Source organism: Equus asinus, chromosome 9 (genome assembly GCF_041296235.1).
Source record: "Equus asinus isolate D_3611 breed Donkey chromosome 9, EquAss-T2T_v2, whole genome shotgun sequence".
In the NCBI taxonomy this organism is placed as follows: domain Eukaryota; kingdom Metazoa; phylum Chordata; class Mammalia; order Perissodactyla; family Equidae; genus Equus; species Equus asinus.
Window position 1 is genome coordinate 61,022,935 of NC_091798.1, and position 21,958 is coordinate 61,044,892.

Genomic DNA, 21,958 nt, shown 5'->3' on the forward strand with positions numbered 1-21,958 from the left:
CACCTCGAGCAGCACAAGTTCTCCTTCTGATTGAGTCACACTTTCCCTTTGTGCCTAGTGGTGATTTTTGAAAAGACTAATTAGCAGAATGGTTTTAGTAGAATACCAATGACTAAATACTGACAATGAAAAACCAAGATACACAGCACGGTTAAAACAGTGTGCTTTCTTTCAAAAAATACCAAGAAGAATCATTTCGTTTTGAATAAAGATGGGCAAATTACAAATACATTCTTTTAAAATTTAATCTCCTTTAACAAGGCTTACCCACCCCAACCCCCTGGTTGGCTTCTCTTCCTTTCTTATCTTTTTTACAATTTCACCTAAATATGTTGGTTCACGAGTTACCATAACTCAGGATTTATTCCTTCCAACAAAGACAATCTATAAAAAGGAAACTTAATATATGCTTAAATCAAGAACATCCAAGGCTATGTGCAAAATAGATTGGAAAGTGGGTAAGACAACTTAAGACAGTATTGGAAAGGTACAAAAATCTGCAGCATTCAAAAAATAAACTTGTTTTGAGAAAGAAGCGCATTGCAATTTTTAGTCACATCCCACCTATCTGTCTTAAGTATGAAAAATGTGTCCATCAAAACGCTGGGGAGGGAAGGGAAGCATTATTTTTACCTAGCTTGAAAACTGCTCTGAAACAATAGTCCGTTGGGGCCAGAGTAGGCCCAGCCACAATGCGGTGGATCTACAGCCAACCTGCTGGCTCAGATGGAATGAGGATGTGAGCAGGGGAAAGCTGTGATGTGACAATAATATGAAATTATTATCAGGCAAAAATGCCATCAAAGTTCTGGATCTCCTATAAAACATGTTCTGTGAATTCTTTCTTCATTTAATATAAAAAATGTTATGAGAACCATGATACTGTCCCAAATATTTGGTATCTTAGCCAAATTATGGCTTCTTCCTTTATACTCTTTTGAGGAATGAATATTATGTTTATGGCAGAGGCAATAATGCTTAAGAGAAACAGCAAGCAAACCTCACAAGAGGATTTAGTAGAAATTCATATTAGAAAATCAGACAGGAATTATCTTAATCTCTTTCTGGTCAATTTCTCTCATGTTAAATAACATAAGCTGGCTTGCTAGAAACAGTCCTGCATTTGGAAGCAGAAACCATAGAACAAAGACAACCATGGTATTTTATGATACTCCACTACATAACAGCAATAAAGATTGTTTTGCCCCTAAAAGTACCAACTTAAATAAGCAGCATGGAGCCACTGCTTTACCCATAGCTCAGTTTACATGTTGTGGAGAGCAATACTGCAAGAAGACTTTTGGTTATTTTCCTAGTCAAAGGAAAGTCCTTCTGCCAGTGTTCAATGACTACAGCTTAGAGGCTTCAATTCCAAATCCATTCCAAGATCTGTTCCACAACTTCCAGATTAGAATTCTTAATGACTCAGTGTTTCTACTGATGTTACACAAGGTCAGTGAAGTCAAAACCCAGGAGACTAGATCCCTCAAGAGATCAAGGACTTCTTTCAGATCTTGCTGCATTATCTTTAGGTAGATAGAGATGGTAGCTTTCGTTTAGCTTATATTAAAAATGAATTATAGTGGCATCTAGTTAGTAGTGGTCAGTATAGGTAAGGTCACTGATTAACATCCAAATGACACTTGTAGCAATCACTTGAGCCCATGTCAATGTTTGATCCTTGGTCACCAAAAGTAGTTTATATAAAGTCCTAAACGTATTATAAGGATTATTTGGAAAAGGAAAAAACCTCCTGATTTAAGCTGTGACAAATATAAATTCATGGCCTGAACCTCAAAGTAAAATTAGAAAACTCCTTTGTAATTTATAATATCACATTGTGCTTAAAACGAATTTGACGAAAATGATGTTACTTTAAGATCAGGGGTCAGCAAATTTGTTCTGTAAAATGCTAGACAGTAAACATTTTAGGCTTTGTAGACCACATATGGTCTCTATCACATATTCCATATCTGCACCCCTCTCTCCCCCACTGGATGAATTTAAAAGGGAAAACCTGTTCTTAGATCACAGGCTGTCCAAAAACAAGTGGTGGGCAAAATTCGGCTCATGGGTCATAGTTTGCAAGCCCCTGCTTTAGATAGCTCAGCACGCTGGAAGAATATTTTCCTTCCCTTAATTCTTCCTGATACTTGCCCCTACAAAAAATGGTCAATAAGAAGCACAAATTAAGACAAAGACTGAACCAGATAAAATCTCTAATAAAAAGTAAAACCAGATAAAGGGCCATGGAAAAACTCTTATGCTATCCTTCAAATAGCCTTCTTGGATCCATTCAGTGCTGAGGTTACTTGTATGGGAAAGTTAAACCTGGTTGTTTAAAACTCACGATGTTTTCTTCCAGAAGGCCGTGGTCGGGATTCTCAGAAGTTCTGCAGACTATGGTGAGCAGCACCTGCTGTGTGCATTTCTAACAAGAGATATGCTAGACTGCCTATTACGAATAAAGAGGCTTTCAGGAAGTACTCATGACATTAAACACACTGCAGGACCCAAGTCGAGTGGCAGAGGGGACAACAGCAATGATTTGAGAACATGGGCATGTGAAAGGAAAGATGACATGCTGCTTTAGGGGCATTCACTTCCTTCTGTATGTTTCTCTGCACTGTGGAGCTGTCACTAATGTTGCCTGCGGGTAGGGTTCCCTCCGCCCTCCCTTTGCAAATCCCAGTCAGTGACTATAGTCACACAGATGCTGAGAGCCCATAAAGCAACACTCAAGATAAAAGACTGAGAAACTGTGTCAGAAGTCTGTGTGCTCCAGCAGAGCAAATGAAAATACTGCCAGGCTGAACCCTGAGGAGGATTTCAAGCAGTGCCGCACCACGCCCGTCACGTTTCTGTGAGGCCTTCTGCCTGTCGGTCCAGCACATAAGGAAGGTTTCAGATTTCCAAGACCAATGTGCCCGCAGTCTTCAAAAATTCAGCAAGTGCTATTTTTGCCCCTGCTTCAAAGAAATTTTAAATTAACACAGAGCTCCTTATTAACCTTTGTTAACTTACTAAATAGTAAAACTCTAATTACTTGCAAATGAACCAGTTTCTAGAAGATGAGAAAATAGACATAAGAATTTTTTCCACATTTAACATACATTATTCTCATTAGTAGTATTCTTTATAATGACTCTCATGTGGTTAACTTTAATACATGAAGTTGTTCACGAAGTATTACCAATTAGCCTTCTATGTTCTGACTGATGGGTCCACATCTGTGCAGAAATAGTGACCTCACAAGTCCTCAGGGAGCAAAGGTAGTTGGCGTTGCTCTCGATCTGACAGAATTAGATGACTTGTAAGGTCTTATCTGACCCAGATATCAAAGGGCTCTGGGCCAAGGAGATCAAGATGGTACTGGAAATGGTCTTTATCCGTGAGGAGTTTGGTTCCGGTGGGGCTTTTGTGCCCCCATTTGCACAGGAGATAGAATTCTGTAAGCACTCAAAGAATATCTTTAAACTTGAGAGGGAACTCATCCCCTAACCTAACCAGGATCAGATAAAAGTTTTGATCATATCATGCCAGTGACTAATGATGACAATAGCCTTCCTGGTTCTTCAAGACATTATCACACCTGCTTATTGTAGCACCTTCATTCCTTTTACCATCCAACCATCCATCATCATGCACCTACCTAAAACACCTGCCCCATCATGATAAATGCCAATGACCTTGGCAGGGCTGAACAAACAGGGATCCAGATGATACAGTAGTTGAATGGTGGATGAGAAGAGGAACAGGAGCTACGGGTGAATCAAAAATGGGAAATCTTTAAACAGGAATACAAAACCTGCCAGAGTGGACTCTCGCTTCACACTGACACCCCCAAGCTCCTTACAGCCTATTTAAAAATGAAAAACAAAACAAAACAAAGCCAGGACACCTCACTAACCACGAGAAAGCACAGTAGGCAGACTACCACAATAACAGAATTATGGATACTAAGAATAAGCATCACTTTCCAGACACATAACAAGCCAGAAATTCTAAGGGCTGGCCACCACTAAACCAGATGAAAATTACTGACCAAGGTGATCTTTCTGTACTGGACACTTCATTTTGTAATGCCTTCTGGGACAAAAGCATTAAACTACCCCAAAATAATAGTAAGTGGAGATTCAGGATGATTCTAGCATAATCTCAGTCTTAGTCAAAAACAGAGAGCTTGTGATCACTAACATGCCCAATCACATGAACTATTGGAAGCTATTTCTTTAAATCAAGAAAGTTACTAAATTTAACTTTTCACTATGTTCACTGACAAAAGATATTTTCTGCCAATCCAGCTCAATCTGAATACTTTGTGTCTTACTTTGTGGCTTTCATATTTATAGACCATGATTCTTACAAGAAATTTCATAAGAGGTTCTAAAGCCACAACATTAGATACCACAAAGTGTGCAAAAACTTATTTTTTAAATTGTATCTTCTGTTAGAATATTATATGCAATTCAATAAACTAAAATAGTACATTTTATATAATACAGAAAGCTTTTAGAACACTAAATCTATGAGAGGAGGCTTGAAAGCAGAGAAGTCAGAAAATAGTCACTCAAAAATCTTTTGCCCTGAACCACTGTGGAATACTGAATGTCAAATAGCAATTGCCACATCCCTGTGAGTTGTGCTATGTATCCTGTCACTGTGATACAAAGCACACTAAGCAGAATAGTCAAATGATGGTCATCCGGTCACGCAGCCTATGGCTAAAGAATCACTCTTCCAAAGTCACGACTGTGGACTGTCATAAAATCTAGCAAGGTCACACAAAGAGGAGGGGGGAGCTTTGTTTTTAACAATCTTTAGCTACATCCCTAAGACAGGGTCAAGCATGTTATAAGTGTTTGCCCTTGGTCATGAAAAAACCTATGGATCAATTAAAAGAAACGACTGCCTCGACTGGGAGAAAAAAAAACAACAATCTTAAGTATCCCCATTGGAGGCAAGTCAGGAACATCTTCACCCTACGTGTAAAAATGACAGATATTCTCTGGACTTAATTTGTCACAGCTACTACAATCATCAAAGCAATGTAAGAATTGGAAAGATATTTTTTAAATTGGGTTAAAAAAACAATCTCCCTTGCTCCTTCCTCTCTTTCCTGTTACTAGAAAATAGTATAGTATAGAATTATACACTTAAAATAGGTATATAAATTATACCTCAATAAAGTCGTTCAAAAAACCCCCACAAGAATGACAATTTTTACACTTTTGCTAAAAATTATGACAAAACTCTGCATGAGGGTTTTTTTTTAAATTTCTTCATTTATTCATCAAACATGTATTGAATAATGAGCATGTACTCAAAACAGCTTTGACCTCACCACCATGCTAGGTTTAAATATCTGATGGTTGGGCCTTTTCCAAGATCCCTAGGAATTTGGCAGTAATCAGACTATTTATTAATCCATGCACTTTTGAATGAGGGACAAAACAAGGCCGGAACTGGCAGAGAGGGAGAGTTCAAGGATTTACACTGCCCTCCGTGGGGCCCCAAGAAGCATCAGTAGACTAGACACTGCTCTCGCAGGCTAGCTAGCAGCAGAGAAATAGTTCAGCCAGTCCTCCCAGGGGAGTCAAGCCAAGGAGACTTCTTGTCAAAGAGCAGGTGCTCTCTGCCCCACCACCAGCTCTGGGATACAATTCTAAAACTTGCCTCACTCCCTTAATTGAATTCTTATAACATTAAGTAAGCCCATTAATATATACTAAGTTTATAAAAATTTAACAATGTATAGAAGACAGATATATCCAAACTCTGTGAATGCTCAAAATTTGTACATTTTATTGCAAGTGAAGGCACTTTTTGGTCTCGAATTTCTTCTGTTATTTTAACACTATTTTCCAATAAGGTAACATTAAAAATAAAGGCTATGAACGTCAAAAAGAAGCAGAATGTAGAAAATCCTGCGGGCAAGTAGAGAAAACTTGAGTTTTCTCCAATGAAACCCCACGTATGTCTAAGAAATACATTAATTTTCTTAAAGACAAAATAGCTTGAATGTCAAGGCGTCTACATTTAGACTTTACGTTGTTATTTTTTTTAATCTGGCACAGTAGTTCTGAAGTAAATTGCTCCAGAACGCTGCACACGATTACAGGCACACACGCTTGTCTAATTGCTATATGGATGATCCAAGGGATTTTCCAAAGTCAGGAGACACTGAGGACTCATATTCCATAAAATTTGCACATTGGCATGGATGTTAGAATGCGGAGGACGTTAATGAACTGACTATGAGCTCAATGAGATTGGATTTCTGAGCTGTTTGGCTTCTCGTTTTTTCTGCTTGAAGATAATCACCGCTGGTATTTTCAAACTGCACTCGTCAGACGAGGATCTCCAACCATCTTGCCAGCAAATATTCATCCTAATTGTTCTCTCAGGAAGTAGACCAAAAAACAAATCATATCTACATAGGAATGAAGTGAAAATTGAGCTTAAGAGAGTATTGGCTTTTCTTTCCATAAGACTTTAATGACCAATTTATTTGGCAAACATTATACTGAATGTCGATGCTTTGCAAGTCACAGATGCACGATGAATGCTTTCAAACTGCCGACTTTTATAACTTGAAAGGGCCCATTTTAAAGCTGTGACTCATTTATGAGCCTGAAAATGCTATATCTGTATGTATGAATCAGACCCTGGAAGTACAAGTTTACGAAGTATTACATTAGCATCAACCACAAATTACAAATCCATTGATGAAATGCTTACAGTTTACTTAGCAACAGCTGAAACTTGAAGTGGTAAGAAATAATCTAATTATCTCATATACTGTAATAAATCAAGGTGGCAGCAGGATGTTTCCTCAGCCCTGCAATGCATATTTTATGACTACTTTTACAACTTTTGAAGAAACTTGATTACAAGGAACATGTTTCAAATTTGAGTAAATCAACAGGAAATAAGGCATCTCCCACGGTCAGGACTTAAAAAAGAGTAGAGTCTCCTGAAAATACAAAATAAAATCAGGGACTGCAGATCAAGAAAACAAATTGGAGCTTGAAAATGGAGCTCCTCATCCCTCTTTCTCCTGCATTTGATCCTATGTAAATAATAATAATAAAATAGAACAGATGAGACTTTCAGATCCCATTTATCTCTTCCTCCTTGAAAAACTGGCTTATGTCATACAAAAAGCAAAAACTTTTTTGAAAAACTAAAACTTTTTTGAAATGAGGAACTTGAAAATTAGAACCCAGATCATTTAAGCATTCTAAACAATTCATCACATTGAAACTTAAAGCTCAGTTTTATTTAAAATCATACTTTATCTAGAGGAAATCATAAACGTATGATCTTAGAGTAACAGATTCACACCTGGTCACAAAAAGGTAACCACCACAATGCTGAATTAATTTCCTAGATGTAAACAACTACTGTGCTATATTTGGTTTCATTGGTTCTCAGGAATAAGGGTATTCATTTTACCTTAGTATGCACAAAATTGAGATGATATTCAGTGCCCATATTCAATAGAAAGTGGAACCCCAAATCATACATCCTCTATGAATTGGTGCTAAAAGCATGGAAATCTGTGTCATTACAAAATAGGATATTCTCACCCTATGAGGGCTTTCCTTAGCAACTCCATAATACTATTAGAAGACATAACCAATCCTTGTGTTAAAAGCAGCTATTTTATATGAAGTGTATGTTGGATAAAGTTTTATTATGGAGCATGATTTGACTGTAATATTCAATATACTATGCTACAATAAAGTAAGTTTCAACTGCACTTCAGAAATCATCTTCCAGGCAATTAAAAAAACACAGTGTAAGAGACTCTTTGTGACCAAGTTAAACAAAAATAGAGAAAAATGTAACCTGATTAATCAAAGAAATGAAACATACTTTTAAAACACTAAATAGTAGATTCTAAACATAACTGAAACTCCATTCCTCAAGTTGAAAAACAAATAGCAAACCTATTTTCATCTATTAGTTTTTAGTGATGGAAAGAATTTATTCTTAATTCATCTAAAATGCACTTTAGACTATTAAAAGCTATTCAAAACAAGTTCCATTGTTTGCTTCTCCAATCTCCCCATTTGAAAAAGGATAAACCATCCTTAAGTTATTTTTAGAAAATTTTCCCTCTTAACTAATGCATGCTAGTTAATGCTCATTTAAACGTTCTTAGAGATAGAACAATGAGATAAATAAGAACGGTAAGTTTATTTGGCCACTAACTTCTTAACTAAACCAATCTTTTCCAGTAACAGAAATCGTGCCAGCATCTCTCAATTACCACCGATTACTCCCATGTCTGCTTTCCTGCTTGGTAACACTGCCCCCAAAGTTCTCAGCCCCCTTTCTTTCCACCTTCTTCTTCTCCATCCCAAACTCAGCCCCCTCCCACACACTATGAAACTTGTAGCAAAAAGGAACAGAACACATTTTACAAAGAAATATTTTTTAAAATTCTCCAACTGTGCAGAAAGTTAAAATCCCTTTCTTTCTCTGACACTTCAGTATTGACATATGCCAACTGTGTTTCCCAGAAGATGTAGCCCAATAAATACTCCTTTCCCCTCTTGGATATGCCTAATGCACATTCACATATTAAATGCTCTGACAACCCTTATAGTGAAAAAGAAAAAACAAAACGCTTTTCTTTGTGTAACACAGCACCATCCCACAGTATCTGGTCCTACCCCTTGCAGAACAGCTTCCTCTAAAACTGTGTCCAGTGAAGCACACTTTGGGTTAACACACCCATGCTATCTTTATAAAACCAGGGAAGCCTCAACAGGTGCAAGTCATGATGGCATAATTTCCAATTTTCAGGACCCCAAGCTCTGGGGTTCAGACTGCTTCTAAGACATAAATGTTCTTGAAGTTTCTTCTGAGATATTTGATTAAATGCTTTGGCCTACGTCCACATGAACACAAGATCACTTAACAGCACCAGGCCACACTTCTCAGGCTGCTTCAGAAGAGAGTTTTCTTTCCAGACCTGCTGTCCACCTCAACACAAGGCTGACTGGAAAAGAGAGAGAAGGGACACTGTGGTCTGGTCTGGGGCAGCCTCCTCCTGACAAATGTAGGCCACAGAAATAATGCCAGAGATGTGCCACTCTGCTTCCCCCTATCATTCCCCCCCAAAACAAAAACAAAAACAAAAACAAAGAAAGAAAAGAAAAAAAGAGTTTTTATCACTTAAAGGTAAATCAGAGGTGCACGATCTGCAGGGAAAGTAATACCACCAAGAAAAGATGCCTCCTATAGGATGCCCTCCTCATTAGTGGAGAATTCCAAACCAAAGAAGTAGGAGAGTTATGTGTTGTATTAAGTATTGCAAACTTCAAAAAAGGAAGGAAAGAAGGAAGGCAGGCTGGTCAGAAAGTAAACATCTAAAGAAGTGCAAGATGTGGATGACGTCATATTTAAAATCAACTTTGTGAAAAACTAAGCAAATGTTTTTATGTCTTTGTATCTTACCAGTCACAATCTGGAGATTTTGTGCACCAAAATGGAAAGTTTAATGAAAAAGGAAATGTGGAAAATCTTCTACTATCACAGTACTGGTTAATGATTTTATTTTCTTTTATACATTTGCACAATTATAAAATGTTACCTTTGGAAGAGGAAAGCTTATCAATCCCTTTAGTTCACAATTAAGAAACTAAGGCAAAAAGAAGTGAGCTGGTTGGCCTGACGTCACTCAGCTCCTAAACTGTACAACTGGGACTAAATTCCAGTGTCCCAGTCCAGACTCTGATCGCTCTCCCTCCCCAACCATGCCATAGATTTGTTCCCTTTACGTATCTGCTGGTTGGTCTCTCATTCTTGATATAAAATGGATAATTTTCACTTTCTAGTGCCTTTTTATGTGAAAACCGGAATGGTCTGTCATCTAGCAATCTCAACATGTTAAAAAACACACATACTTTGGGCTGATGAGATTTGGAACAGCTTGCCTCAAGCTTTTTGTATTTAGCAACAATAGGTTAAAACAGCTGAGATGAACTGTTTTTGGAAAGAAAATGTATGGGATGTGCACAATTTTGAGGCTATTTTAAAAGAAGATGCATGAGGAGCCACCCATACAGATGTATATATTGTTAAACTATGCTTTCACCTCCATTGTCACATTATCATATATAACTTTTAGTTAAGAGTAACCTTCATAAACTAAATAGGTATATCAACTAAGTTTACAAACTTTACAGGTACATCTGCTCCACAAAGTATCATAAGCATCTAAATATCATGATTGCTAGGACAAAAAGCATTACCATAAGGAGTCTATGTTTCTTTAAAAAGAAAACTTTAATCCCTCAAATGCCATATTTATGTAGAGAAGTTCTAAAAAAGGTTCAGATGCATAGTATTAAAAACTAGCCCCTGCAGAATTTCTGGTAAAAACAGGTGGTTTCAACAAACATACTGGCCTTAACTCCCTCCCTAGACCCCCTTAAAAGGACTGTAAGTAATTTTAAAACAAAGTATGAATCCATAAGGGCAAGAAGAATGAGTGACAAGACAGTAGTAAAGAAGCTAGAAAGGAGAATTCTAGACCAGCAGTGGTGAAAAATCAAGAAGCGACCATATTTGCACTAAGAATCAACCCCCACCCTTACCCCTCCACACACACACACCAAAGACTCAGGAATTCTCGGCATCAGTACCTCTGTAAGTGGAGATAATGACAGAGCTTTAAATGTGAGGACAGGTTCAAATACTGTATAAAAGCAGTTAGATCCCCAGATTCCCTCTTCCACTCTGTAACTGGTAATGCCTTTGGCCCGCCTGGCAGAAGTCTGGACGTTTACTGTCTGGAGAGGTAAAACACACCAGGTCTGTGGGCTGACTGCAGGGCATCAGGCACTATAGAGAGCAGGCCAACTGGATGACAACTAGGAAAATAAATCAATGCTTGCATGTTAACTGTTGAGACCTCTTCTTTGCCCTATCAATTCCCAGAATGCTGTCACTCAGGCTTACACCTTCATGACAGGAGAGTAGAAATGACCTCCCGTGAGCCAGTCAGATTGTTTAGAGAAAAGAGAAAATTTGTAAAGATACTGAAATCAGTGTTCCATGCCCCCAACACTCAAATTACCCTGTAGTGAAGCCCACAGTCGACAAGTTCTGGATTTGTACAGAAAACTTCCAATCAGCTCTTTAGTGCCTCACTCTTAAGTATGAGCAGACAGCCAAGGTCACCTACACACTTAAGGAAAGCTTCTAAAATAAAAGCCAAAATAAACAGAAAAATGAATCTTTGGGGAAACAAAAAATATACAAAGAGAAAAAAATTTCAAAAATATTCATTAACATCTCCAGACAAATAAAACAGTACATCTAAGAAAGAAAAGCATGATGCTATTTTTAAAAAATGGGCATTTAGGGATCAAAAAATGAGACACTGGAAATTAACATATATTAAAGAAGAAATAATATCCCAATAGAAAGTTTGAAAGATTAAACTGAGGTTATCTTCCATACACTGAGCAAAAACAGAGATGAAAACAATACAGAAAGAAAATAAGAAAATTAAAGAACTAATACAGGAGGGCCAATATCCACACAACAAAACATGGGAACAAAAATCATTAAATAATTCAAGAAAATTTCCAAGAACTGAAGGACACTAATTCCAAGATTGAATAGGCCCACTAAATTCCTAGTACACTTGATTAAAACACATTCACACCAAGACATTTCCTTGTGCAATTTTAGAACACTGATCCTTCAAAGCTTCTAGAAAAAAAAAGCATCAAAAAATGAGAATAGCGTCAGACTGCTGAAACCTTGAGACCAGAGGAAAATAAACTCTTCAACATTCGAGGGAAAGTGATTTCCAATCTAGAGTTTTATATCCAGCCCAGTTATCAATTAAGCATAGGAGAAGAATAAAGGCTGCCATACCTGCACGGTTTCAAAAAATCTCTCTCTCTCAGATACTATCTTTTCTCAGAAGTTACTGGATGATAGATTCTGCCAAAATGAAGGAATAAATGAAGACAGAGGAAGAAACAAGATTCAAGAAAAAAGGTACTCAACATAAAAAAAAAAAAGGCAAAGGAAATCCCCAACATGATAGAGAAGGAGGTTAGAAAGTCCGAAGAATCACTTCTAGGTGAAATTAATAGGCTGCCTAATATATATGAATCTAGTAAAAGGATATTTACATAATGTGGGAGAATTTACAGATGATAAGCATATAGAAAACTACGCAGGTAAAAAATAGGCAAATAAAATGAGGCAATTAAGAATTCCAGAGAAAATAAAAAGATGTGCAGGAAGGGCAAAATGATTCTAATATACCATATGGTTCAACTAAAAATGCAGCTAACATAGTCATAATAATGGGAACATGGAATATAGATTATTGGTGTTTATATAACTTATTAGGAAGATGGAAATTACTTTTTTGGGGGGGATAGAGTCATGAAAGTGGTGTGTGCCTGTAAGTGAAAGACAACTAAAACCTCAAATTCCATAAAAATCTGGATGCGAAATCTAGATGTAGCAATATAAGCAACATACTTTAGAAATGTGGGAAGTAATTACCAAAGAAAAAGCTAAAAGAATTTAGAGCGATTACTTCTGGAAAGTATAAATGGGAGAGGGGTGTTGTGGGTTTGCTATTTTTGCAACAACTCTCATTAGATATTTTTCTTCCTTAAACCAGCTGCATATATATAAACTGGATTTTCAAAAACTAAATTTAAAAAAATCTAGTTACCACAAAAACCAACATCTTAATACTTAACAGTTCTAGAAGCCTCTAAATTGTTTCTATCTGTCTACTGCTAATTTCCACTTGAATTTCTTAACCAAGGTCACATGAGGTTTCCTCCTTCATTATGATAGAGTTCTTCCCACTTATGTAACAAATTTACTTGTCTTTGTTTGTTAAATGGCAAGGTTAACATCACTGATGCTATACCTGATTAATTCAGATTCGCTGAGCAGCTTCTGAGTTCTGAGAATGTGGGTCCAGCTCTAGACCACCGGAGCTCTTCAGACAATAAAACAAACACACACTTCCCCTTGTTACTAATTGTTGAGAGTTCAATAAAACTGAATATTATACATTAGCTCCTTATCAGTAATCATGTGAACACTATTATAAATAGGTACTACAGTCAACAAAACATTCTGAGATATTCCCTAAAGACATCTTGCTTCACCACTCTTCCACTGGCTTTCTGTCTCAACAATAATCAATGCTATAACCAGTGAGGCAGCAAAATGATTCAGTATTACCATTAAACAAACATTTCTGATAGAAGTCTCCTCTATAATTTGTAGATCTCCAAATTTTGACATAGATTATAAAGACAGCCCTCTATTGAAAACTGCTCAAATGAGAAAAAAAATACATACGTATCAAGGCATTGCTGTCTGCAAAAATCTTAAGAAAAGTTTTGTCACAGTCATTTAAAAGAAGCTCAGCGGAGAATCCAAAATTTTCAAGAGTGAGTCACCATGTGCCTCTAGTCTAAAATGTGTTCTTTCTCCCACTTTCAAGGACACCATATGGCAAATCATGTTCTCAGGAAAAGAAACAAACTTACCTTTCACAAGCTCGGACAGTCCATGCGGCAATTATCCATAATGAGATACTAAAAACCAAGAGTACAGTTCCTGGGCATATAGTCATTAAAGTCTTCATAACAAAACGCGTATTGAAGTTTATCTTATTAAGTGCTCCAATGCTTCTAGAGGAGGCATCAGTGAACAGTTTGCTATGTAAAAGCATGACTCTGGCAATCAGATAGAGTCTTAAGAACATTGGTATAGATAAAATAATATCCACATCAGCGGTGGTTGTGGATGGGGCATAGGAGAAGGCAAGCCGGGCCGTCCATGTGAACGTATAATTCCCAGGTATGGGATGAATAGCACACACCAGTATTTCCAAGCAGATGAAGAAAATACGCTCATAAGTCATGGCTATTCTCCAGTCATCTGCTCCATTGTCCACCATGAACAACTGAAAAAATAAAGTAGAAAATCAGCTTCAGTATGGCATGAATGGTCCACAAGTGTTAGTGCAGATTTTAAAAATACATAACAGATGACTTTTAGCAATCATGGCAAGCTAAAGGTTATAACTTTTAAATGCTAGCCAGGTACACTATTTTTAGAAAATGGTATCGGCACAAAGGGAGAACTTCATTTTGTAAAAATTGAAATTAAAAACTTGCTACACACAAGCTGAAATGATTTTGGAGTCCATGCTCCTGGACAATCATGTAAGTAACATCATTTTGAAATAAAGGGCTTGGGCCTATTAGTAACGCATCCCCCTTAGATGAAGTCAGATGCACTTGCCTTATCACAAGTTCTTCTCCTCTTGCAAGGTCTGGGTCTAAACTCTTACACAATTCTAACTATATTCTCAGTGAAAGCTATTTAGGGTGCCTCTGCAATCAGTTATACCCTGCAATGCAACTATACATGAGCATTCCTACAAGAAATCTCATTCTTGGCTTCAGAGAGAAAATCACAAGAGACCACAGATGAATGTGGCAGAAACATTTCTTCCAGCTTCCCCACTACCACTCTATTTTCTCTCTTGTCCTCTATTCTCCCTTAGCCTTCTCTTGGATTATTCATTTGTTTTCAATCTTTCTTTCTTTAATGATGATTCCTTTTTCCTATTTCTGTTATTCCTCACACCACAATGAAAGCAAACAAAAAGAAAGAAAAAGGAGACACCTAGATAGATAGATAGATAGATAGATCGATAGATAGATAGACAGACAGATAGATTGATAGACAGACAGAGTAAAGGGGACAGAAAAAATGTTTCTTGTCTTCCCTGGCTTTTCAGTAAACAAGTCCACCAGGCTCTGGAAGCCCATAAACAACCAGAGGCATTTGGAAATGTGTGGTGACATTTCTGATTACCACAATGACTTGTGGGGGCTACTGGCATTTAGAGCCAGGAAGCCAGGGGTGCCAAGCACGCTGCAATCCCAGGAGTCCCACGCACATGAAAGACCTGTCTGCCCAGAATGCCAACAGCGCTCCCCACTAAGAAAGATGACATATTCTTTGCCTTTTGGTAAGTAACCAACTTAAGTAGAAAGCATGAGGTGAAGGCAGCCCAAATGAGAACAGTGCATTCTCAAGTAAGTGAATAGCAAAAGGTTGGCAGAGCAGATTTCCACTACAGTTGGATTCTACAGACTCTGCTCTTCTAGAATCAGGAAAGTAATTTTTCCACCATTTAGATGGTTACTAATTCCCATTCTAGATTAGTTATTCTGCAGTTAATAACTACTTCCCATGCTATTATTTAAACATTGTCATCAGTGTTACTTGGCAAGGACAGGAATTTGAGGACAAAAATTACCACTTCTTCCTGGTACCTCGAGGAGATGGAGAACCAGCAGAATCTCTCAAAAACATATTAAAATTTTAACAAATTAAGTTAGGGAAACATAATGGCTTTAGGTATGCATTTATCACAACTTTCCATCTAGGGACCTTAAAGTGTTTGACACATGCTAATAGATGAGAAAAATCATATTTTCCCAGTTTCCAGTAAAGAAATAGATCATAAATAAAGCAGGCCACGTTGGCTATGGAAATAATCTCCTTCAGTCTCACCACTTTCAATATCATGTTGGTATAAATGATTTCAATAATAAAGATATACAGATTGTGTAGATAAAATGGAGAAGCCTTCTAAACTTTCTATCAGTATTTACTGAGTACTGTATAACTCTAAAGGAGTATGACCCCCAAATCTCTTAAGACGTTTACATCCAAAGGAATATGTCCCTCAAAATAGCTATTTTGAGAGGCTATATACGTTTCAAAGATGCTGTTGTCACTCTTTGGAAACTGCTCTCAGGGCCTGTTACAAGTCACATAAGAAAAACAGTACTGTTATTTAGATTCTTATTTCCATTTCTACTGAAAGTGGTATTACCCAGTTTGGTTGTCCACTTTCTTCACTGAACTTGGCAAAACGTCAAATCCACCTCCAAAGGGCTAAGAATCACCAAGACTCCAGACAGTCAAAAGCTGTGCTGCAGATTCTGAGCACAATTCCAAGACGGGCTTCCCCACACCGTTCTGGGCCACAGCAGCATAAATGCAGAACAAGTACCCTCTCAGGTAACTGATAAAGAAACGCCAATTTGGATGTGTAATTCTGATATATTGCTCATAAAAAGTGTCCTATCTTCCCAGGATAGCACTCTTTCCAACACTCATAGCACACCTGCTCCCTCTGACGTCACTCTACTCTCTCTTTTCAGCCTCCTTTTCATTGCTTCCTCTGCTTACTTCCCTAACTACCCTGGGTCTCTCGATTCGTTCACATCACTGCAACAATTATCTCATGGGCATTCTCAGCAGCCTCCCCATTATCTTCTGAGGGGCCTGTCCAGGCAACACCAATCCAGGACCTGCAGGTGGATGAAGCCACCACACCCCAGTGCCTTCAAGCTCAGCTGAACCCTCAGCCTCACCTGCCATCATTCCCGTGTCCTCCATAGCATCAGTCACAAACAATCATCTTTCTGCTCAAAGGCCACCTTTGTTCCTCTCCCTCTCAGCATGCTTTCCCCCAATATCAGAAATACCCTCTATTTTATACTTCAGCCACAAACTTGCCTATATATCACTCTTTTCTCCTTATTTCCCTTCTCTTTTGCTCCCCTGTCTAAAGCAATGTTACATCAAAATCCAGTTCACCTGCATTGAAAGCCTGGTTCCTGTGCTTCCTCCCTCTCAGCAGGCAAGTTCAAATCTCCACTGTTCACTAGAACAAAGGACCACAAACAAAGGAGATCCTGCTGTGGCTCTGGGTGGGCCACAGGTGGTGTTCATTTTCTCAATTCTCTTTCATCCCCCAACACCCCACCAGCACTCCTCTTGCTAAGGTCACTAAAGATACCTTAATTATGAAATCCAGTCCTTCCATCTTAACTTTCATCTTACTTGATCTGTCTGACATTAATCACTCCCTTCCTTCCTAAAAAAGATCTCTTCTCATGGCCTGTGTGACATATTGTTTTTTTCATCTGCAGCCACTCTCAAGGATCCATCTCAGTTTCCTTAAAAAGCTACCTTCCTCCTCCCCATCACAGTACTCCTGCTCTACTGAGCCTCCTCATACTCTACTTTCCTGAATGATCTCTCCCATGCCTTCTGTCTCCACCACCAGATGCCTCCTACTGGAAGCCATCCTCCATCCTCTAATGACCTTATTAAAATGTAGATTATATAATCCTATTGTTGCCAAGATTAAAACCATTCAAAGGCCTCCATTTCACAATCTGGCTTTCCTATCTCTTCAACCTCATTGCCTATGCCTCCTCTTACATTCCCCTCTGTTTGCAGATTCCGGAACACAGTCCCCTAACCATACTTCTGTGTCTCTGTACATTCTATCCTGTGGACTAGAAAGTCTTTCCACCCAGCAAATTCTTATTCCTTTAAGATCAAACTCCACAATCACTCCTTTAGGACATTGTCCATGCCCCAGCCAAATCTGAAAACTCCCTCCTCTGTTCCACCATGATCCCCGTGTGTGTGCCTCTTATTCATGCTGCCACAGGAGACATAAGGATTTCTCTGTAAGATTGTCATCCCTACTTGTCCTTGAGGCTCCTTGAGGACAGGAACCATGTCTACCTAGTGGAGAATAAGAAATGCTTGTTAAATAAACTGGCTTGTTATTTCTACTTTAATATTGACTATCCTAATCACAGGATATATTCTAATATTAATTAAATATGCTCATGGAAGATGGGAAGACTAAAGAATAATACAAGTGAAATAAATCTATGACATCTTTCAAACCTGTAGAGAACACATCCTACCAAATGCTAAGTCATTGCTGCAGCACAATTTTGTAATTCCATAGGAAGTCCAGATCATATTCTTCAGTAACTTCTCCAGAAAAATTTTCTATGACATAGTCATTTTTACTAATCAGGGGTTTACTCAACACCTGAAATGATTTTATTTTTGGTTTTGTTTTATCAGAATATATATTTCAAAGCTAAAGTTAAGGGAGAAATATTTTCTTATACTCTCCACATAATCCTCACACTTAACTGCTGTTTATTTCTTTGTTCACTCATTTATTTACTTAATACCCAGTGTGCTGAATACTCATTATGTACCAGACATTGTGCCATGTACTAGCCATACAATAAGATTTACAGCAGACAGAGGGTCTGCCCCACAAAACTAACTTTCACCAGGAAAGAAATAGAAAAGTCAAGAAAGCAGACTTAAAGCAATTTAATAAAGTAATTATATCTGTGGACACTGCTATGAAGGAAATAAACAAGAGATGATATAGAGAACAACAAAGTGGAGGTGACAGTAGATGCGGTCATCAGAGAAGGCATCTGGAGAAGTACCATTTAAGGGGAGACTTGGATAAAGAGAAGAGCCATATAGACAGCCAGGAGAAGAACACTGTAAGCAGAGGAAATAGCACATGCAAAGTCCACAGGGTTTATAAAAACTTAGCATGCTTCAGGAAATAAAAGAACACCAGAGTGGTTGAAACTTAACGATCAAGGGGCAGAGTGAAAGCAGGTGAGTTTGAAGAGACAAATAGGGATGTGCAGGACTTCACTGTCTGTGGTATCAAGACTGGATTTCATTCCAAGTGCAGCAGGAATCCGTTGAAGGGTATTACGCAGAGGAATGAAGGGATCTAATTTACAGCTTACAGGCCTCATCCTTACTGTTGTGGGGAAACAAGAGTAGACAAGAGAGGATACATGTTAGGAAATTCTCTGACGTCTGATTGGTTGCAGTCAGTATCCCCGTGACCTAGACCAGTGGGGTGGAGGTTGCCATGGAAATGGAGATGTGGGTGCACTAGAGATATAATTTGGAGATCTTGCTAGAACTTGCTGATGGGCTGAATGTGGGAGTAATAAAAGAAAGAGAAGAACCATAGATGGCTGAGTTTCTACTCTGAAAAACAGTGGATGACTGTGCCATTTCCTGAGTACAATCGACGGGCAGGGAGGGGTTGGAGAGGAAAGAAAAGGTTCCATTTTGGCTACTGTCATTTGAGTAGAGATGCCAAGTAGGCAGCAGTATATGCAAGTCACTCAGAAGAGAAGTCTGGACTTAATAAATTTGGAAGGCATCAGTATTTAGGTAGTTTTATGAGATCAAAGGGAAAATTAAAGAAAGTGAAGAGAAAAGGACAGAACACAGGCCAAGTCCTGAGGAACCCAAAAGTGGAGGGCAGCTGGAAGGTCAAGCCAGTCTGTGAAGTAGGAAGAACAGAAAGTGTTGTTCTAGGAGTCAAGGGTGAGGGCTGTCAGTTACAAACTGTAAAATAACATTCACCAGATTTACAAATACGTTAATGCACTCAATATCCCATACACAAATGAAAACATTCTAAACATCAGTTATTCAACAACTGATTTCATGTCAAGTATTAAAGTCCAACTGTAAAAATATTCCTATTATATTCCACATGATCAATATAATCTGTGTGATCTGTTTTATGCTTACTTGTCGGGGAGTCAGAGTTATCAGAATGACAGATACTCTAACATCTCTATATTCATTTTTCCTTTTTTTTGTTTTTGAGGAAGATTAGCCCTGAGCTAACATCTGCCTCCAATCCTCCTCTTTTTGCTGAGGAAGACTGGCCTTGAGCTAACATCCATGCCCATCTTCCTCCACTTTCTACGTGGGACACCTACCACAGCATGGCTTGCCGAGCAGTGCCATGTCTGCACCCGGGATCTGAACCGGCTAACCCTGGGCCACCGAAGCGGAACGTGTGCACTTAACCACTGCACCACCATGCCGGCCCCTCATTTTTCCTTTTGATGTTGATAAAAGAAGAAAAATTTTAGGGAAAAAGCATGACAGTTTAATCTACTTTAATTCTACAGCTGTGGCTAACGGTCTTCACCAGAAGTCTAAAGTCTAATAAGAGAGCATGCCCTCAGAATATATTCCACCACAAACTTGAACTTTCCAGTGCAACTGTTTTATGTTTGCTCAGATACCCAAAATATAATATACTTCAAGCTCATTGTCCAAGATGAATTGACAGTTAGAGTCATCAGTAGGAAGAGAGTCCCGAGTTTAGTGGGAGGGGCCTGCTGCATGATCAGGTCAGCTGCTAGCCTGGGGACTTTTTGCTTAGCCAGCTCGGAAATCGAGGGACTCAGCTGCAGAAGCCCCAGTCATCTTCGGCACGTGCTTTTCCTCCTCAATGAGGCTGCAAGCTCTGTGGTCTGATCTGGGACAGTGTCTTACACATCCTGTCTTTCCTTTCTAGTACAGAATCCAGGGCAGTGCTCCACACAAAAGTAGTGGTGAAAAATACATCCTAAATAAAATAATTTTAGTCATGTATTTGTTAAGAAAGTAAGTATACGTAGAAGAGCCAGAAAAAACCTGAAAAGGAAGAATAATAAGGGAGAAGCAGCCCTGATAGATTAAAAAACAAATTAATAAATAAAAGCACGTGGTACTGGCACATAAAATAACTGAGAAGCCAATGGAACAGAACAGAAAGTTCAAAATAGACCCAATCAATACCCTGGGGATTTCACAGTATTATAAAGGCAGACAATCAAATCAGCGGGAAGAATGCAGTTTATTGAAAAGTGATTTGGGGACAACTAAGTATCCATCTGGAGAAAGAGACAGTTGAACCGATGTCTCATAACAAATACATTAAGAAAAACTCCAGGTGGATGAAACACTTAGATATGAAAATGAAACTACCAACAGGTTAGAAGAAATCATGTAAAAATTATTTTGTAAGCTCACAAAAGGGAAGGTCTCTTAACTTGACAAAAACCCCACAGCCTTAAAAGAAAACGTTGATATACTTTACTACCTTAAACTTTTGTTTTCTGCACCTGGCCAAAACAATAGTAAAAACAAACACCAAAACTATGGGGAAAATGTTCACAATACGTATCACAAAGGACTAATTTCCCTAATTACATAAAAGTTCCTATAAACCCTTAAGAAAGAGACAAAAAGTCCAACAGAAAAATGAACAAAGGATACAAACAGCAGATCATGGAAAAGGAAATAAAAATGGCTCTTAAACCTATTTTAAAAAAAAGATGCTCAATCTCAATTATAAGAGGAAAATGAGACACCATTTTTTTGACTTGCCATGTGGCAAAAGGTCTAGAAGTTTTACAACACACTATACTAGTGAAGGTGTGGAGAAGCAGGCACTCTCCTATATTGTACGTAGACGTGTAAATCAGCACAACCCCTGAGGAGGGCAATTTATCAGGTCACAAATGCACACACTCTTTGACCACGCAATTCCATTTCCTTAGATGAATTTTGTCGTACTGATACATTTGCACGTGTGGTAGTGAACATATACAGCCATTTGTTACAAGATTGCTTGTATATTAGCAAAAGAGTAGAAGTAATCTAAATACCCACTAATAGGTAAAGAGGTTAAACAAATTAGGGACGCCCACAAAATGAAATAGTGTGTCATTAAAAAAAGATGAGGAAAATTGTTATGTACTATTAAAGAAAGTGGTCTAGTAAGTCGCTGAGTTAAAAAAAAATGCAAACTGTATGCTACTATTTGTGCAGTTTTGTTAATGGGGAGAACATATATTTGTATTTGTATGTGCATAAAAGATCTCTGAAAGAATATTCTAGAAATTAATGATGTGTTGCTTAGGGGTGTTAAACTGAGTGGCTGGGATCAGAAATGGAAGCGAGACTTTTAATTATATAATCTTTACTACTTTTTATTTTGGAACCATGTAAATAAATACAGATAATTAATAATAAGAGAAAATGATTGTTGAAAAAGAGAGGAAGGAAAAATGAGAATGAATGAGGTCGTTAGACATTCAAATGCATCCTCACAAATAGTCTTCATGTGCAAAACGGCAAAACTAGAAAGTAATAACTGACATTCACAATGACAACCTACAAAACCAAACACACGGAATCCAATTTATAT

At 38.1% G+C, this 21,958-nt stretch overlaps 1 protein-coding gene across 2 annotated transcripts in view; it reads right to left on the minus strand.

The window, feature by feature from the left end:
* The window catches only part of KCNN2 (potassium calcium-activated channel subfamily N member 2), a 405,580-nt gene that overhangs the window by 80,234 nt on the left and 303,388 nt on the right, over positions 1–21,958 (minus strand). Inside the window, exon 6 of one of the 2 annotated variants that reach the window (XM_014842806.3) lies at positions 13,560–13,978. The exons of the other annotated variant lie outside the window; for it this stretch is intronic. Within the exon in view, the coding sequence (XP_014698292.2) occupies positions 13,560–13,978 (419 nt within the window). The remainder of the gene's footprint in view (positions 1–13,559; positions 13,979–21,958) is intronic. 2 annotated transcript variants of the gene reach the window in all.